The sequence below is a fragment of the Daldinia vernicosa genome (genome assembly GCF_022497035.1).
Source record: "Daldinia vernicosa strain CBS 139.73 unplaced genomic scaffold F5Y00scaffold_61, whole genome shotgun sequence".
NCBI lineage: Eukaryota > Fungi > Ascomycota > Sordariomycetes > Xylariales > Hypoxylaceae > Daldinia > Daldinia vernicosa.
This window is the reverse complement of record NW_025953977.1, coordinates 79,122-98,462: the sequence shown is the minus strand read 5'-3', so window position 1 is coordinate 98,462 and position 19,341 is coordinate 79,122. Positions and strand designations below refer to the sequence as shown.

Below are 19,341 nucleotides of genomic sequence, written 5' to 3'. Positions count from 1 at the left end.
ATGAGAGCACATACACACACTAGTTGACGAAGAGCATAGTATGTATGTAGGGGTGATGATAAGACCGAAGCGTTGACAAAAAACGTCGTTGTCGCTAATCTAAAAGGGAATAAACAGACCATACGGTGTCCAGGCGGTGTGGTTATCCATGCTGTTACATGTGTAACTTGCATTGTGTCTAGGCGGTCGGGCTAGCCTGCGAGGCTCTGTTCGCCTTGTTCCTCGGCTTGTCCGTTGAGAAGTTTGATTTGACCAGCCCTTGCTATGTAGTTATGTGAAAATTTTGGAGGGTCTTCTCATGATGAACCATGATAAACCCCACGAGATTAGATCTCAGTATACCCGTTCGCCCGTCATCCGTCGCGGACTCACGGCCCCACGGAGATGTCAGAAGCTTATTGTTTGCCCATGCCGCAGGCCGTTGTGCGGGAGATGAAGATCTGCCTTCTTCCTACCATTAAACCCTGGCGGCACTTGCCGAGTTCATCGCATAGACTTTTAGGTAGTAGTTTTTTATTCTTAATTTTTTTTTTTTAATTATTTTCTTTTTCAAAGAAAGAATCAAACAAAGAGGCTTGCTGGCACTTGGGCCAAGATCGTCGTAAGCAAGATCGACATATCCGCAAGATGGCGCGGGATAACGTGGCGTTTGCTTTTGGACCAAATGGAGTTCCGGGAGCTCTCATGTCATGGGATCTCGCTCAGACCAGGTAATAACGGGCAGCTAAGCGTTATTTCTGACCAGATATAATTGGGTAAGAGTCTTAAGTACGGTATTATGGCCGTGGACTGTGGACTATAGACTGTGGGTTCTGGGCTTTGGACGACTTGTGGCTCTCCCGTATACATTATAGACTATAGTCAATGTTCGGGCCGCACATTTACGGTGAACGAACTCATGTTCATGCGAACTCGAGGTGGAGAACTGCACAGGTAATAGTCTCCGACGGATACGACTTGAGAGATGCCCCGGTGAGTCTAGAAGACCCATTAGGAAGACCCATAAACATTCCCAATTAGTCCAAGGTGTCAAAGGTGAGCAAAGTTGGGTCGGCTCATGATTGGAATATTCCATCGTAGGTTTTGGAAGTATCCGTGCCTATGGCTCTGGGACGATAGAAGTGCATATTCGGGTTAGGTAATTTTAAACATTAAACACTAACAGCGGGCCCCGGTTTTGCTACGTAATAGTAACACAAACTTAAACGGTTAGTAGTAAAGAGTAGAAAGGGTAAAAAGAAATAACGGAGTCTTGAATTTCGAGGCGGGTCGTCCGCTACCTTGCATGCACCGAAAACCGGGGGGGAATCATGAGTGCTTGTCATGGACTCATAGCTAGTAGCGTATGTATGTATGAAGCTCACAGACATTTTGCTCGCCTCGCTTAAGGATAACGATATGTAGCTTTAGCTTCAAATGCGTGACACCGTGGTTGTACATATGTATGTATGCCCTAATGCTAGAGGTATATTTGTGGTGGTTGTTGTTCTTGTTGTTGTAGTTGGCATGACTGGCATACTGGTAATGGTTTAGTAGCATAACAACAGCCCTAGTAGGCAATGGGTCTTGGGTCTTGTAGCGTACAAAATGGTTGGCAGGAAGTGGGGGACGCTTAACGGGAAACGGCGTCGGCTCTTCTGAAACGTAAGAAGCATTCGAGAAAGAAAGAGCGGAACGTTGCCAATTGGGCCGGGACCTGCATTAGCGGGACCAAATATCGACGGGGAAGTCAGGATGGGATTATTTGAACCTAGTGTCAAAAGTTGGAGCTTTTTCGAGGGGACCGCTGCCTTGCGTTCTAACCTTGCCTTCTAACTAGGTACATGTAGGTAGGTTAGTACCTAACACCTACTATGCGCATTGCCCACGTGTTGTATCTACCGCTATTAGTGGTACTCACCTTAGATATGGCTGGTACACGTATTTCCATGGGAACCCGCCCAGCGTTGGCTCTTTGGCTGTCGTACACTAATAATACTAGTACAATACCTTTTCCTACTGGTCTCTGCGGAGTACATGACCCTAAATATTAAACTATCTCGCTGTACAATATCCATACAATATCCACTACGTGCTAGTATGTACATCAGTTTCAATGGATCATGTTCCGCGGCGGACAGTTTGTTATTGAGGGGCTTCCAACGGTCGCCCTTCGAGGGCCCTCGGGCCTCAAGGGTCCTCAGATCTATGTTGGTACCGGTATCTGTGTTGGTAAAGCTGGTTTGATTCTCTTTTGACCGTAAACTATCATCTTGGCAAATATTACCTATTATTGGTAGATTTGAGGCTCGTTTATGATTGCTTCGTATATTAGCTGTTTTATTATTATTATTTGTATTAATTATTTGTACGCTATGGTCACTATGCTGTAATGCGGTGACGCTGTGGTCAATAGGTAGCTCGCTACCAAGTATGTACATATTAATCGCCGTTGACGCACGGAGTTTCCATGTGTCAGATAATGTATGTATGTAGTTTGACATCTCGCATCAAGATCACGGCTAAGTATTGCGAAACCGCATGTCAGACGCTTATTTCAAGGGTCCTCGGTTTATCAGAAACTTGTCGAAGCGTGATGATCAAATGTTTGGAGACTCACTTCTTTAATGCAAATACTCTTTTGCTACCACTTTTCCCTTGTAAATGATACGTCGAAGGCCCGATTGAGAAACAACTTTCATCTAGGGGGCCTGGCACGTTGCCAGGTATGAGAACGTATGCCCGCCTTCCTGCCACGCAGGTATTCGAGTCGGTATCGAAGCTCATTGGCCCAAAATATGCCGGTGAAGAAGCCAAGAACATGAGAGAAACCGTCAAGATCTTCCAGAATCACAACCTGCTACAGCATGTTGCAAGGCTCCCTGCTCGAGGCTAAACTAAATGGGTGCCTTATTTCAAGTTGGCATATGAGTGGGTGGAATCAAGGGATACCTGGATACCTGGTCTTCATAATCCGTACTATCTCGCGAATCTGGGGGAAGTGGTTTGGATGGACCGGCACTGTTCCGTTTTTGGTCCATGTCGCCGCCTAAAAATCGCCAATTCCGCCAACCGGTGCAGGAAGCGGCTCCTTGTCCAAACGGCCCGTGGTCCATCTACGGTTCATCTATGGGTTCTTGACAAGGAGTTTAGAACCATGAAAAATTCGGTAATCTTATAGATGAACACGTGAAATCCGCGTGTATTAGCAAGTCGCTAGGTTGACTGAAGGGAGGACTATGTATAAGTGAAAAAAGCAATTAGATGCTTCGCTTTACTATATCCGGTTGATGAAAGAGTAGGCTTGCTAGCACGGGTGACAACTGACGATAGCTTCCAGGGCTTGAGACCTCGCATGATTGCCTGTCATATTGGTGTTTTGGCGTCGTATGTTCCCAGGGCCTTGGGTCCGGTATGAGCGAAATGTTACCACTGAGAATGGATCAAAATGGATCAGCCCATATTGATGGGACGCATCGTCCCAAAACGCCCTCGGACAAACTCTTCGCATTGTAGTTTGTATGTAATATGTAATATGTTAGGTAGTCTATGTATGTGGTGGTTAAGCTAGGGAAGATATTCCTATTTTGAGCGGATATGCTGAATGCAGACTGTGCTGAATGAAGATTGCCACTCTCGTTCTCCAAATATTCCCTCATTACGGATTTCCTACCTGGTTAAGAATATTGGGATAGCACGGGCCTCTATATACTACTGTCATTTATCAAGTACCACAAGAAGCTCTAAGCTTTTTTTGATGGCGAATTGATGTTCTGGACCGGTTCCGCGATATGGTTCTCGTCGCTGACACTGGGTAACACGAAGTACGCGAACTGTTTAGTGTATGCACAATAGGTCGGCCTTTCGGGGGTTTGATATGTGGAAGAACTCAGAGAACTGCTTGGAGGATTATGTACGGCAGACTGAGGGTTGTGTACCTAACGCATGTAAAGTCTGATTGTCTGCGGACCTAGACTGTGTATGTACGAAGTATGACCTAAACTATGGTGATCGATCCTCCATCTTTATCTAGGTAGGTAGCTAATAAGTTGTGATGCAGATAGTCTATGTTATGTAGTAGTGTATGTAGTTGAGATCACATTTGGGGTCGTTTCTTTTTTTCCGGTAACCTTTCATCTCCAACTGTCAGATTATCTTAAAGCTCCGGATCAATTACCTGCTTGCATACCGACTTGCCATGCTTTGCTCAGTAAAGTAATAATATGCCGCCGCTGCATCGTTCCTGCAGGACGAATCTGCAGGCACAAATTTGGCATGCAAGGTACTGGTCGATGAATAGGCCGAGAGAAATGCGATTGGTGTGGAAATGTTGTAGGTAGTAAAGTATAGATAAAGTATAGATGTATCTCACAACATCCAGTACTTCCATCCGTTTTCTATCATCTATCAACGGACCGGGACAAGCTATTCTGACTATCCTGACCATCCTGACTATCCTGACGTATTCTAGTTTCCAGCACTGTGGGAGCCGGGTAACAGGCCGCATAATGGGAGGCAAATTAACTATGAGGGCTCTTGCCTGGGGTCCTGTCGAGCCGGAAGGCTTCCACGGAACTGTTATGGATACCTTGTAAAGTCGGAAGTCCCAGCGAGGTGTCTAGGTAGTCGTCTAGGCGTTCTGGCGGTGGAATGATTGTCTGGACCCTGATAAAGCTTCCTGATTTGGGACTCTAGTCCGATAAAACACCGCTCCACCGCTATGTTAGTACGACGTAGCATAGAATAACAGCACTGACGATACACTATGGGCCATAGTAATGCATACCTGTAATACCTGTACAGTACAATACATAACCCATGTACAATACTAGGTTTGTTCAGGGACGTAATCTCTAATGCAATGCTAGTGCTAATGCATTGGCGAATGCATTAATATGCTCGGCAAAATAATGAAACGAGCGATGGATGACTGCGATAGCACGTAAGAATATGCGCAGTACTTACCAATGCAGAGTTGTGCTCCTTGACACAGCCCCCCCAGAGCATCGATAATCCTTAACGCCTATGTATGTACTATCTATCAGTTTATGTACAATAACTACGTACACTTCCGTACGCTAGGAACGATAGCAAGGTAATGAGCAAGGTAATGAGCAAGGTAATGAGCAAGGTAATGGTGCAATAGGCGAGCGTATCACCAATATTGCGATGCCATTTCTAAGGTGCGCTTTGATAGAAGCCGCTTTAATGTTCGTTTGAACGGCGACTGCATCATGCGTGACAGCAGTGGGCACGTTGTTTGAAGATCCGAAAAGTTGGTATCAACTATCGTAATATCGACTCACATATGTAAAAGATTACGAATACCTAACGTTCCGATGCAAACTGGTGGAGATGATGTTCATGGACTACACGAGGAGACCACGTTGAGCCGTTGCGCTGCGGACGGGCTAAAAAAGAAAAGTAACTTGATGTTCCTTTTTTTTCGATTTTGATTTTTTCAATTTTCAGCGTTTTTCTGTAATGATTCCGAGGCCGAGCCGTGTGTGGAAGGTGCTGTAAAGAAAACGGCATCGGGATCCAATGACTGCTTTAGAAGATCCCGAAGTACGAAAAAGGCAGGAAGGACTTGCCTTCGGTGGTGATGACGAAGTCTCGTAACGGCCATATTACTACCAACATTTTTCTGCAAGTTGACAAAGTTAAAAAAAGAAAAAAAAAAGTAAGAAAAGAAGCTTATTTCTTTCCCACCTATTCCCGCTTGACGCCTGACAACCTAACGCCCGTTACATACTCCGTTGATTACTAGTAACATTAAGTCACCTTAAGTCACCTCAACTCGTCACGTCTGTCTTTTCGGTTCATCACGATACTGTACTATGGTTTCATCAACATCTCATCTAACATAGGACCCTATAAACTATCGAGTCCAGTCGTGTTGAAACTACATAGAACGCTTCCACTACGCCGGTGTAAAGAACCGACCCATCGGATCCTCGATCACATCGATATGTAGATGTGAAATGTGGGGTGTAATCTCATGTAACAGAATAGAATGTTCGCCGAGTTGACCGTTGACCATTGTGACGAATGTTCTCTCTTAGAATAAGCCTACTGCTGGTATCAGCCAACCTCGTCTTGTGATTCCTGTGATACACCGAAGAAAGGAAGAAAAAAAAAATCTAAACGCGTTCCATAAACAGAAGGCCTCAACGTGATTTGACGGATACCGTATCATCGGCGTCTCTAGCCTCTTCTCTCTGGATGAATAGGTTGCATCTAATAGTGAGTCGATGGATAGTGCTTGCATATCAGGAACGCGCGCGTTTTGGAGGATTTGTCCACTCACACACAAATCACACACAAATATTCGGGGGCTAATCCTATGTTTCCAATTCCAATCGATGCAACCGCTTTTAGCAGATAAATTGTGAAGATTTACTTCCATCACAAGCTAATCTGGGGTCAATCTGCCAATGCGAGCCCAGCTTAGGCAAAACACACATATCATTGGTCTTCATTTACTGGAACTACTTCACACCAAAACATATGGACTGATGGATTGGCATCTAGTGTATATCCAATACGATGCCTGATACTGTTGTATTACGCACCCGATGGCAGGCTGCCTCTTACCGCATGCTTACCACGCTCACCTCACCTAGATGAATTCTTCATTGAGCAGCTCACAGCCTATTAGTGAAGTCCAATCATCGGCGGTTTGCGAATTTTCAATTGCGGAGCGTTTGTTTGGCTGCACCTTGGGTTTCTGCAGAAACCCAGCGTTGTGGTGTCGATGGGAGGTTATCCCGGCCGTCAACGTCATCATCACGAGTTGTGATTGTCTAAGTCTACTACCTACACTGTAGTCTATTTTGCCTTCTCGGGACTGAGAAATACATGGCTTCATAGCCTTTTCATAGCCTTTTAATCGCTACCTATGTATCGGCTATCGTTCCGGGTTCTATGGAGCATCTGATACCAAGCCGTCCGTGATCCAATCGACAAGTCCAAGAGGCTGTCCGAGGCTTAATTATAAGCGCAGTCTTTCTCGTGAAGGCGCCGAATGACGAATGTGATCCATAGCGCGACGCCTGGCCATTCGTACCTGCATTCCATCACGTCCTTCTACTGGATAGGCACCATGGGCTGGCGCAGAGGACTCCGCGTCGCGCGCAGGCTGGACGGCGTTCAGCGACTGGCTGTGCAATGTTGCAGCCGAACACAACCACCACCGACTTAGTGCTTTGGCAAAAAAGGACGAATTATGCAAATTGTGTGGCTCGCTTCCTCCTGTGGTCCAGCGGTCAAACTGACCTATCACAGGTCCCGGTTCGCTATTGTACAATACAATACATACGACGTAGATATGCATGTTCCAACCATCCAAGAAAATCCTGAGAAAAAAACTTGTGCAGAGTACCATTTACGACAATCAATTCCCTAAACAGCTCTAGAAGCAATAGGGAAGGCCGCCGAGATACTACTGTATGGGCATCGTCTCACTTGTCTATTCGTTAGGTGTATTAATTATGCATCATGTAATGCTTTACGTATACTATCTACATATCTACTTATCAACCCTAGGTATAGTTACTTTATGTACAATACATTTATAGATTAACATATATACAAGCCGTTTAAAGATTTATATGTACCTACCTCTTGGCAAATCATATACATAGAGGGCTTTAGATTATGACGAATTATGTACACGAATAACGTCTTACTTAGATAAGGACAAAAGACGCCTAACCCGATACTTCACCGTATATTGGTTATCTTAGAATTTACATAATACTTCAAAAGAAGATACTCCAAAAGAAGAGCCAACAAACCCCATGTTTAGCTGTCGAATGCAGCTCTATGTACTATGTATGCTTGATACCAGGTCGGGTCTGGGAGCCCGTATCGTTCTCTGAACGGTGCTAGGCGATATGCAAGGTGTCGTATGCTTGCGCATGCGTATTGTACAAACCAACGGAGTTTATAAAGGTGTATACACTATGTACACTATGCAATACCAGACAGGTATACGACCAGTCGGACAAGGTTTCTGCTGTCTGTCGATAAAAAGAGAGAAGAGGGCATAGCATGGGAGCATAACATACATAGTAGGATACATAGTGAGATACATGGGACATAACACATAACATAATGTACCCTTCAATACGCGGTACCTCGCCCTCCTCTAGTGTCGTCCAGATTTAGAATCGCTCGGTGGCTGCGCCCACATAGTACCAGTCGAACGTACCCACTCATCTCATGTTTCCGTTTTTGCCCCAGACATGCAGTAGACAAGGTTGGCCAGTGGTAACGACCCAGGCCGACCAGGACCATCTTTAGACCCCCTTGTCAGCTTCCCCAAGTGAGACATACATGGGTGACCTTGAGTTGAGTGGGTTCCCTATGGGTCTTCCATTCCACCCGCAGGCCCTCCAGTGCCTATCGAATGGGCTCTTTTATCTGGTGTAGATGATCTGGGCGGGCTTCGACTATTTTACATTATCCTCTACAAGGTTCGCTTCAACCACGTTCATTACTCTCTTACCTAGTCCGTGATCGACATATCAGTCGACTTAGGTTGTCTTCTATTTCTTCATAACCCTATCGGTTCTCTTGTTTCTTCCGTGACTCGACTTTTTGGAATCGTTCGATCACTCCTCGAACTTCCTGCCCTTCTTTAAGTATACAACAAAGTCATATCCTATCCTCTCCCAAGCCAAGTCTGCTTGACGATAATACCAATACCCGGGAGTTCCAAGTCGAGGACAGGTTCATGTACAGCAACATATACACCGAGTCATAAGCAACTAGATGGTTCTTTGATATACATCAGAGCCGTTCATTCATTCAGACATCCAAGGACCGAAACTACCATCTTTAGGCCAACCGCCCACAAAACGTACCTATTGTACAATATAACTACCAATATACTTAATATATAAAACGAAACGAGACACGGCAATACTCTAGAGAGTTATCAGCAAACGTAGCCAAACTCGATAACAGGTCAGTTCCTTAGAGGATTAAGAAGGTCACCGTCCGCAAAGACTGACAGGAGGTAAATCAGTCACGACAATGGACCCAACCATGATGAGCTCGCAGATGGGACCAACGCCCTTCTTCTACTATACGCCAGACCCCAACCCAGAGAACCGGCATCACGGCCACTTCAGTCAGCAGCCAGGGTTTCAACAGATGCAACAGCAACAGGTATTCCCTATTGTACCTACGTTGCCATCGACACCGATCTACTCGAGGCCGAATTCGTCTTGCTCGCAACAACCTCTATCAGCTAAGGTATTCGGTGCCGTTTCTAGTAATATGACTCCTATGGCATCTCCACAGGCCATACATCGACCAGCTATTATGCTGCAAAACCAACCTATGAAGCTGGCGCTGGAGACTGAGCTTTGCGATCATGACGGCTTCTACTACCCGGCTACACCGCCCCTGTCAACATCAGGTAGCTCAATGGGCAGCCCATGCAACACGAACGACATGCTAGCCACACCGCTAAACCCCATGTTCTCTGGGCTAGACGGACTTGACGGATGCGAGATGGTGAAGCCCGAGGTCGAGACGATGCCAGAGAACTTGGAGAATTTGGATTGGGCCAACTGTGGCTCGCCTCCATTAACACCTGGTAGGTCCTTGTTCTTTTATGGATTTTGGGTTTTGGAGAGATCCTACCTAGTTGCTTGAATTTGACAACCGCATGAGTTGTTAAGAAAGAAAGAAGAAAAAAACCCACCCCGGCTTCTAAAAATGCGAACTGCGAAAGTGTAATTGAGTTTCGGGGCGGATTGGCGGGGCTTGGAATGGAATTCACCGCTTATCTTGCCTATCTTTTTTAAGCCTAAGGGACTTTTGGTTGCTAACTTTATTTTTTCTGCCCTTACAGTTTATCTGCAATCGCAATCCACACAGGCACCTTCAGTCACCTCTAGCTTCTCAAACGATCATCTTTCGCCTACTTCCTGCCCTTCGTTATCGCCGTCTCCGTCACCGTATGCACGATCCGTTGCATCGGAACAAGACGTTGATTTTTGCGACCCTCGGAATCTAACTGTTGGCGGTGTGTCGAACCCCACTCTATCGTCCGAGTTCACAGCCCCTGTCGCTTTAGAAGAATTCAGGGGTGACGTTCTCCAAAAACAATTACTCCCTGACAACTTCACCTTCAACACTGAGCTTCAACACGGACTTCCAACTTTCGAGGATATCTCAGATTTGGAATCCGAGGACGACTTTGTAAACCGCCTAGTTAACATCAGTGAGCAATCTGCTGATTTGAAGAGGCCGCGTTCCGGTACTTGCTCTACTACCCTATCTCTGGGTCACGAGTCCTTTTTCGCGGAGAGTGATTTCGATACCGAAGACACAGCAGCTACTGGTTTTTCTAGTCCTGCTAGCTCTTCGGAGTGTGAATCGCACAAGGACAAGAAGTTAAAGAAGTCGAAGAAGGAATCGCGCAAAGCAGTTCCCGCCATGAACGTCGCTGCTGATTCCAGCTCTGGCCAGGGCGACGAGCAGCAGCAGCAGCAGCAACAACAGCAGTCAGCTCAGAATGATACCACGCAAGCTAGTAGCAATGCAGGATCATCAGCTGGATCAAGCGCACCTACTACTCTTCCGGCCCCGCCAAACCGCCGAGGCCGCAAGCAATCATTAACTGAGGACCCGAGCAAGACTTTTGTTTGCGAGCTATGCAACCGACGCTTCCGCCGACAAGAACATCTGAAGCGCCACTACCGTTCTCTGCACACGCAAGAGAAGCCCTTTGAATGCCATGAGTGCGGCAAGAAGTTCTCCCGAAGCGACAACTTATCTCAGCACGCGCGAACTCACGGTAGCGGCGCTATCGTCATGAATCTCATTGATGGTAGCGAAGAGGGACTCGACTTGATGCCGTCTGGAGAGTCGGACTATTCTAATTACGGCAAGGTGCTTTTCCAAGTCGCGTCCGAGGTTCCCGGTAGCGCTAGCGACTTATCATCAGACGAATCTCCCAGTGAGAGCCAGGGCAAGAAGAAGCGCAAGCGATCTGAGTAAATCATCCAAATTCCTCGGGGAGGATTGAGATCAGCTTTACACGCCTTGAAGATCGATAGGAGATCTCGGCGTACGCCCACTAATGACATAATGACTTTCACACATTCGACCGATTCCCCCGCAGCGCATTCATGGATCTGGTCTCAAGGCCTAGGTAGAGAGGACTACAAAAGTTGCACTTTGATTTTTCAGCATCGACTTGTCTTCTTGTACCATTATTGTGAAAACATTTTTTCTTCCAATCATGACGACTATTTAAAAAAGCTCAAGGGAGCGGCTACGGCAGCCTTCAAGGGATACAAGGGTTTTGGTGATGAGGCGCGAACGGGCGGGCATTTTGACAAAACCATACAGAGGCGGAATTCGCCATGCAAAGCAATGCTATACACTATTTTCGGCGGCTTATAATTCTCTACGCTCGTTGTAATCTCTACAGCGGGGCGGCGCAGAGCAGCCGTCCGGCGCGGTAGGACACGATCAGTGAAGAGGGAGGAGGAACTAGAGGATGATGTTCGAAAAGGGGAGACCCTTCACTGAAATCGCTCTTCGTGTGTCTAATTTCTAGTTATTCAGTTTATTTCCCGATCCCGTTTATTGCGATGGCTTTCGTGGCGGTGCTGGTCACAAGAAGATAGCTTTGAGCAGGAACCTATGTACAGATAGGAAATTAAATCTAGCAATGGATTTTGTCGCCAGTTAATTATTTATTTATCTTGAAATCAATGTGTGTAATGTGTGTGTGTTGGTGATAATTCTAGTTCCTATTGTTTACCCAGTAAAATAAAGCGTACCGGTAAAGTGGTGCCTACCTATCGTACATGAATGTGTTCGTAGATGTATTCAACATTGAAGTTTCCAGGACAAGTTCTTTTGTGTAACGAGTACAAGTCTCTATCTACCTCGATACATACATACAGTACATTCCACATTTCAAGGTTCAATGTTGTCATTTGGTAACTCAAGTCCGACAATTAGCCCGCGAGCGGATACGGTCCGTTTTTTCAAAACCCGAAGTCAACTAAAAAATCAAGATATGAATAACACACACGCGTAATAGAAGGACTTTTGTTAACTACTTCAGGTACTTAACTTAGGTACCTAGATATTATTTAAGATAGCGAGATAGTAAACTCGTATCTTCCCTAATTTACTATTTACTACGGTAAACCGGTTTTAATCGGTTGATTATCTCCAACTAGGTATCTCTCTTCCGCTGTCTGCTGATACCAAATCGGTTCTTAATATTCTAGCTTCTAGACTTTTAACAATCCGAAACCCCGCTAAGCCGACACCGTCTGAGGAAATATCCGCATAGATCAAGCATAGATTCGCTTATTAGCTTATTGGCTTGTTGGCTTTCTAATGCGGATATAGTTATTAGTCTATATATACTGGGTATACTACCCACCAAGCACCTATATTAGACTATGCCTAACGCCATCAAAGCTAGCAATCAAGTCATAGCTCAAAGTCCCAAGCCGCTATCTTAAACATCTTATATGAAGTCATAACACGCCGAGATCAGCAGAGGTATAGCGAGGAAAAGTGAGGCGCAATCGTGCCACACTGATGTCGCAATAGTCGAGGTTTGTTTCCGCTTCGCCTAGCACAGAGAACCCGGTACGGAAAACCTGGTACAGAGAGAAATGACTCCCTGTTAGGCCGGTGGACTATTCGATTTCTTTTCTATTTCTCCGAAATTGATAGCTGTCAGGCCTTTGCAATTACCGAGTACCCATGCCATATCATGGCAGCGGACAGACCCCTACACGTTGTCGCGCTGGTCTCCGGGGGAAAGGATAGCTTCTATTCCATTCTCCACTGCCTGGCGAATGGGCATCGCGTTGTAGCTCTAGCTAACCTCCACCCCCCGCCTAGAATCACCAGTGCTAGTGGTTGTAGCTATAGCAGAGATGCCAATACTTCGGGAAGCACAGGTAGAACTGAAGCTAAAGAGGTGACTGGGGCCAATGCCAGCAGCACTATTACTACTGCTGCCATACGGATCTCTCCCGGCGTGGATCAACCCCCCCAGCATCCTTCATGCTCTACTTCATTCCCGGCACCGGAAATAGACCATGGTGGCGACGAGGAAGAAGGCGAGGCCGACCTGAATAGTTTCATGTACCAGACCGTGGGTCACCAAGTTATCCCATTGTATGCACAGGCCACGGGACTACCTCTATTCCGCCGACCTATCCTGGGAACAGCGGTGGACCATGGCATAAGCTACCAGGACCCAGATGGCCACCGCGAGGACGAAGATGAGACAGAGTCCCTTGTCCCGCTATTGCGTGCTGTTCTCAAGGCCCACCCAGATGTCAACGCTCTGTGTACAGGCGCTATACTATCGACGTACCAGCGAACCCGCGTCGAATCCGTTGCTCTGAGGCTCGGCCTAGTGCCGCTGGCCTATCTGTGGCAGTTCCCTGAGCTTCCATTGTCTTTTGCTGCTACGGATAGTCAAGCTGTAGGTACCGATAAGAGCGATGACGCGCAGCTACTCCGCGATATGGCAGCCGCAGGGCTGGATGCCCGTATTGTGAAGGTGGCTAGCGCTGGCTTGGGAGAAGAGTTCTTGTGGGAAAATGTGGCAAGCGAGTCCGCCGTGTCTCGCATCCGCCGCGCGCTCCGCCGCTTTGGGGGCGACGGGGGACGGGGCGCCGTCTTAGGAGAGGGCGGCGAGTTCGAGACACTTGTCGTAGACGGTCCGTCAGTGCTGTTTAAGGGCCGTATAGTAGTTGATGAGGATGACAAAAGAATCGTGCGTGAGGGCGGCGGAAGCGCCTGGCTAAGCATTCGTAAGGCTAAAGTCGAGATGAAGCCGGATTTGGATGCGTCATCTCAAAAAGATAGTTATGATGTTCGTATCCCAGACTTGCTCGATTCGGAATTCAAGATTGTTCTCGAGTCGCTGCATAACGAGACCAAGCTGGGGTATGATTATAGCGGGTTATCTCAGACATTACTGTCATCTGCATCGAGCCTGTCTCGGTATAAGCACACCGATTCCAGCAGCAATGATTGGCACTTTGTTGGAAATTCGGGGGGCATTGAAGACCAGACAGCTAGGATCGTTGACGAGGTTCGTCGACGGCTAGGCGATTATACCCTACCGTCAACGGCAATTGTCAGTTCTGTCATCGCGTTACGGCGTATGGCAGACTTTCCGACCGTTAACAAGCCGTACGGGGCCCTGTTCCGTGAACCAAACCCGCCTGCTCGGGTAACTATCTCATGCGGGGATTTGATGTTACCTCGAGGCGCCGACATAGCTGTTCTGCTCACCGTTCAGCCTCATTTGAAGCGAAATGAAAGGCGTGGTTTGCACGTCCAGTCGCGGTCGTACTGGGCACCAGCCAACATCGGCCCATACAGCCAGGCGGTCGCGTATCCCCTGCTCAGGAGCGACGAGGGTCAGAATAACGATGCCCAAAACTCAGAATTGCCTCTTGCGGTGTCCATCGCGGGCCAGATACCCTTGGTACCCGCCTCCATGACCCTGCCTCCGATGCGGAAGGATAGTAGCAGTAGCCTCGCATTCCAAATAACCCTAGCGCTGCAGCACCTCTGGCGTGTTGGCGGTGAGATGCAGGTCCAATGGTGGAGCGGCGCCGTGGCATACTTCCCGCGCTCGGCCCTCCGTTCGGAAGCGAGACACAGTGCCCTGCTCGCTTCTGCGGCGTGGAACGCAGCGCACGTGGCATCCTCTAGTCTGTCGACAGACGCGGTAGAGGAGCCGGACCCGTGGGATCGAAAGTACAATCCTGCGTATATGACATACGGTAATAGTAGCGACGATACCGCTTCGAGACCGAGTCTTCCCGATTGGGAGGTCTTGAAGGATTTCGACGCAGATGCAGATGCAGATGCAGATGCAGACGCTGACGACGACGACGAAGATGGGAAGATTCCCCACAGACCACTGCCGTTCGTCTTCTCCGCCGAGGTCGAAGAGTTGCCGCGTTCGGCTAGTGTGGAGTGGCATGCGCATCTGGGATTCGCGAACGTAGGCGCCGGATCTATCCGGTTGTATAACGTTGGCGGTGGAGAGACCCCGGAAGATCCCCTCTTGCACCACGTCGTTGTCGAGTCCCCCTCAGGTGACGTGTTTGCCCAGACAACTACTGTTCACCATGCAATTGAAGGAACTATCTCGGCTTTACCCCTCACTAATGCGGTGGACTTTGAGGACATAGTGGACCATCATGCAGTAGCTGTTAAGAGGTCTTTACTCGAACTACTGGCGGATTCAGAGCCCAATGATTCCGTCGTCGTACTAACACCGAAATTCACCTATGTCGACCCCGAAGCCTTGAAGTTTCCTGGGGATGTGGGAGCTTGGTTAAGCAAGGGCGCGATAATACCTTGTAGGTCCCTATGGGATTCACAAGGTCGTCGCCTGAACATGGTGTCTATATTCGAAACTAGGTGGTCTAAAGTACGTTAGGGACTCTGGATAAAAGTGATATAGAGGCACAGATGAAGAAAAGAGGTTCATGAACTCAATCGTAAAGGAAATAGCCTGTCTGCATGTGTTATAGATAACGGATGGGTATTTCCTATAGTAAATCTACACGATGAGCATATCTTTATTGGTATAGTTATACTAGAATATCGTCTATAATACCATCCAACTACCCGTACTAGAATCATCGACCGAGTAAATCGTTATCATATCAAAGGCGTAGATACTCTAAAAGAGTCAATACCCAAAACTTCATCGAACTCCCCTTCTCTGCTGCAGCGCAGGCGCAAGCCCTTCCCAAAAAGCACATCTTTCCCGCTGATCCTCCGGCACCGTTTCCATCGAGAAATTACCCACTTGCATGAGCAATCTCTTACCACCACCACCACCACCACCCGCAGTACCATTACCATCCCCGCCCCCCTCCGCATCCCACAACTCCCACACCGGAGCCCCAGGCGTCCGCAACACAGACGGATCCAAAGTCCGCACAAACGATATCCAGTAGTCCATAACCCACGGCACCACAGCCGCAGCCTCGCCGTAATAGCTCGCCGGCCCACGCCCCGGCCCCTGCTGACTGTCCGGCCCAAACACAGCCCACGACTCCCATATATGCGGCACGCCTAGCCCCAGCGCCGCGTTCGCCGCGTCGTACACGTCGTACCGGTAGCTCCACGCGCGCTGCTGCTGGGCGTTGTTCCGGCGGCGCCGGGTATACGACGTCAGGAGGTTGTTCGTCGGGCAGATGAATGTTGCTTCGCCGTACGCGGCTGCCGCGGAGGGGAACCAGGATCCGTGGAGGGGGAGGGGGGCTTGCTGCGGGTATTTGGAGGAGAGGTTGCTGGGTTGGGCGGCGGAGGAGGAGGAGGAGGAGAGGTGGGGGTAGTTGTTTTGTAGGAACAGCGCCATGGCGTCGGAGCTGGCTGTGTCGGCTGGCGCGAAGACGGTGCCCTCGTTGGTGGTGGTGCCCATTATGATGGGGACGTCGACGAAGGAGCCGCGAGAGAAGAGGACGGATGGGGAGTCCGGGAGGAGAGAGCCGTCTATGCAGGGCGTCCAGTAGAATAGGGGTAAGGGGGCGGGAAGGCCCGGGCGGCCGGGGAATGGGGAGGGGATATTCGCGGATTGTTGTAGGGTTGCGGTGTCTTTGCTCCGGAGACACGACATTGCGTCTTCTTCTTCTTCGTTGCCGCAACCTGTCTGCGAGAGCACCAGGTCGAACTGCCACTCGAGATCCGCGACGGTCGGCTGCGCGGGGAAGAAGGGGGATTCCCCGACGGCGCCGACGAAGAGATTACCACTACCACTACCACTACTACTACTACTTGTACTGTTATCGTGCTGCTGCTGCTGCGTCTGGCCATCACCCTCCGCATACGAAATAAGCAGATGCAGCGCAACGGAGCCCGCCCCAGCCGAAGCCCCGTGGATCACGACGTGGTCCGGATCGCCCCCGAACTGCGCGATATGTCTCCGGACCCAACGCATAACCGCGCGCTGGTCCCGGAGCCCAACGTTCAAATCCCCCCCGCCGCCGCCGCCGCTGCTACGCACGCGCTCGCTCGCTAGGAAACCCCAGAGCCCGACGCGGTAGTTGAAGTTGACCAGGACTATGTTCCGGGCCGAGCGCTCGACTACGGCGGTGCCGTTCCAGTTGGCGTTGCTGTTGACGGTGTAGCCTGTTTTTTTTGTTACTTGATTTAGCGCCGAGTTGAGGGTTGGTGTTTAGCTTGGGGGGGGGGGGGGGGGGGGGTTATTATAGGTTAGGTAGGTATTGGTAGGTATTGGTAGGTTAGGTACCTAAGATAGGAGAGAGGATAGAAAGTGAAGGGAGAAGGGGAAAAAAAAAGAGAAAAAAAGACGAACCTCCGCCCTGGATGAACAGCCACACGGGCAGCTTCGAGTCGAGCGTAGCGTTAGCCGGCGCCCATACGTTGACGTACAGACAATCTTCATCTTGGGCTCCGCCGTTAGGATACGGCATCGAGATGCCCAGGCATATAGGACCGAACTAGATTCGCTCCGCATGTTAGTTTAGTTACCTACCTCTTAGATAGGTAGGTAGTCAAAGCATTCCCTTCACCTTGTTTCATTTCCTCTTATCTCCTTCTCCCTAGGACGGAAGATATTTATCAAGTACCCATCCAAGAGACAGAAACAAAAACAGAGCAGAAGGAAAACACCCGGGTAAAAAAAAACACCTTACCGTATCAGCCACCTGGTCTCCCGAATCATCCACCTCCGGCTCAACCGGAGCCCGCCACCTGCGCTCCCCCGTCGGCGGCGCCGCGTACCGCATGCCGAGGTACTCCGCGACGCCGCCGTCTCGGCCCACGAGCGAGCCCTGGTACTGCGCATAGCCCAGGTTCACGCGGGCAATGTCCGGTTGCGACGGGGTCTGCGTTCGTTACCTACGTCTTAGCGCTTGGTCTACCTATCGCGGAAGTTCTAATTAAAGGGGAGAGAAGGTGGAAAGAAAAAAAAAAAAAAAAAGAAAAAAAAAGAAAGAGAGATATAGGTATATATAGGAGAGAGGGAGTAGGTATAGTATTTACCCTCTTGTCCTCCTCGATAGCCCTGTCGCGATTCCGCCTAGGCACTAATATAGCCGTGGGAATGACTACGACGACGACGACCGCTATCGTCGCTAGCACTGCAAAGACGTGACACGGCTTAACGGCTCGTTTTGGGGCGCCGGGGGTTTTCATAACTACCTAATGGCGGCGCGCCCGGGACGCTTTGTGCGGCCTGGTGGTTGTTCATATGATACAACAGGATAGGCGGACTAGAGAGCTGTCGGAGGATATGGTTGGTAAGTAAAGGTAACTAGCCGGTATCAAAGTCTTCAACCCTCCTCAAATCCATCCGAACATTCACGGGATGGATGGCACCCTTTTTCCAAGTTAGTTACTAGGTAAGTTAGGTAGTCACTCGACTTCCCCTCCCCTCACATCCGATCTGATCTAGCCAAGCGCTGCGACAGGCACAGAGAAAAGCATGAATCAGGGGTCTAGTAACTATCTGTAAGAGACTTATTCCAGGGAAAAAAAGGCACGTTGTCTGTCCCTCGTCGCGCAGCGTCAGTTTTCCCCTCGTAGTCCTACCCTACCGTTCGCTGGCGCGCAGAATTTAATGCCGTCCGTCTGCAGCTAACCAGGACAAATCTCCGGGATACTCCAAGGCGATGGATCGGGTCATGGGATCTCCGCCCTCGTAGAGGATTCGGGAAAGTGATCAATCAGTTTTAAGAAAAGGAAAAAGTATAAGTTGAACAACTCGAACAACTATCATGATAGGTATACAACACCGAGTCTAAATCCAGTCTAGGAGACTCGCTACGTAACTCAGGTCGACGAGAATCTATTCTAATGGAGCAAGTTTTAATTTTTAATATTAAAATCGATTTCCTTGACGTCAATAATAGAGCTATTTACCTGTTAATAGTAACATTAAAGAGCAACTAGACAGGGAACGGACCGGGATCGTTGCTCATCTTTCTATTTTCATCCACATCTTCATATCGCATGCACGGTTCACCGCCTAAAGAAACGAACCAGAATTAAACGAAGAAAATATTCATCATATGCACGTACTCATTTATCTAAACAGCAGAAAGCAATGTTAACTTCAACTCGATCCTCCCCTTTTACTCCAATGCTCTGCTCGCATCCGCTTTCCAACTCGACTTCCCTTACGAAGTCAAGATAGGCAACATGGCGAGTGAGACGGTCCAGATTAAAAAACAATGCTCATGTCCATTCATTCCAAGCCAATACCTAGTAAGTCCGTAACGCCCTGGTCATTCAAACATTTCAATGCGGGAGAGCTCGCTGGTGAGAAGAAACGCCAGCATAACAGCCAAGGGGGGGCCT

At 48.6% G+C, this 19,341-nt stretch overlaps 4 protein-coding genes across 4 annotated transcripts; 2 read left to right on the top strand and 2 right to left on the bottom strand.

Annotated features, from left to right (window-relative positions):
* Positions 1-6,573: 6,573 nt before the first annotated feature.
* Positions 6,574-7,519, bottom strand: F5Y00DRAFT_247100 (uncharacterized protein). Its single transcript, XM_048009242.1, has one exon. It carries the CDS (start codon positions 7,364-7,366, stop codon positions 6,974-6,976), a length of 393 nt encoding a protein of 130 aa, XP_047861056.1. The 5' UTR covers positions 7,367-7,519; the 3' UTR covers positions 6,574-6,973.
* A 1,502-nt stretch (positions 7,520-9,021) lies between these two features.
* Positions 9,022-10,998, top strand: F5Y00DRAFT_265878 (uncharacterized protein; the record flags this gene model as incomplete). Its single annotated transcript, XM_048011851.1, has 2 exons — positions 9,022-9,589; positions 9,848-10,998. 2 exons carry the CDS (start codon positions 9,022-9,024, stop codon positions 10,996-10,998), a joined length of 1,719 nt encoding a protein of 572 aa, XP_047861055.1.
* Positions 10,999-12,046: 1,048 nt separating this feature from the next.
* On the top strand, positions 12,047-15,686 carry F5Y00DRAFT_247093 (adenine nucleotide alpha hydrolases-like protein). Its single transcript, XM_048009241.1, has 2 exons — positions 12,047-12,197; positions 12,256-15,686. The coding sequence occupies exon 2, from the start codon at positions 12,746-12,748 to the stop codon at positions 15,446-15,448; it is 2,703 nt and encodes a 900-aa protein (XP_047861054.1). The 5' UTR covers positions 12,047-12,197; positions 12,256-12,745; the 3' UTR covers positions 15,449-15,686.
* Positions 15,356-18,804, bottom strand: F5Y00DRAFT_273295 (alpha/beta-hydrolase). Its single transcript, XM_048013150.1, has 4 exons — positions 18,025-18,804; positions 17,676-17,867; positions 17,336-17,480; positions 15,356-17,148 (listed from the first exon to the last, which is right to left on the bottom strand). Exons 1-4 carry the CDS (start codon positions 18,175-18,177, stop codon positions 15,719-15,721), a joined length of 1,920 nt encoding a protein of 639 aa, XP_047861053.1. The 5' UTR covers positions 18,178-18,804; the 3' UTR covers positions 15,356-15,718.
* Between the last annotated feature and the right edge of the window lie 537 nt (positions 18,805-19,341).

What these genes read in the sequence shown, in the direction of transcription:
- F5Y00DRAFT_247100 (XM_048009242.1), bottom strand. Translation starts at nt 7,366, where the DNA reads ATGGTACTCTGCACAAGTTTTTTTCTCAGGATTTTCTTGGATGGTTGG.
- F5Y00DRAFT_247093 (XM_048009241.1), top strand. Translation starts at nt 12,746, where the DNA reads ATGGCAGCGGACAGACCCCTACACGTTGTCGCGCTGGTCTCCGGGGGA.
- F5Y00DRAFT_273295 (XM_048013150.1), bottom strand. Translation starts at nt 18,177, where the DNA reads ATGAAAACCCCCGGCGCCCCAAAACGAGCCGTTAAGCCGTGTCACGTC. An exon ending in CTATCGAGGAGGACAAGAGG is followed by an intron (nt 17,868 to 18,024) that starts GTAAATACTATA and finishes TAACGAACGCAG; the next exon opens with ACCCCGTCGCAACCGGACAT. An exon ending in GCTGTTCATCCAGGGCGGAG is followed by an intron (nt 17,149 to 17,335) that starts GTTCGTCTTTTT and finishes CAAAAAAAACAG; the next exon opens with GCTACACCGTCAACAGCAAC.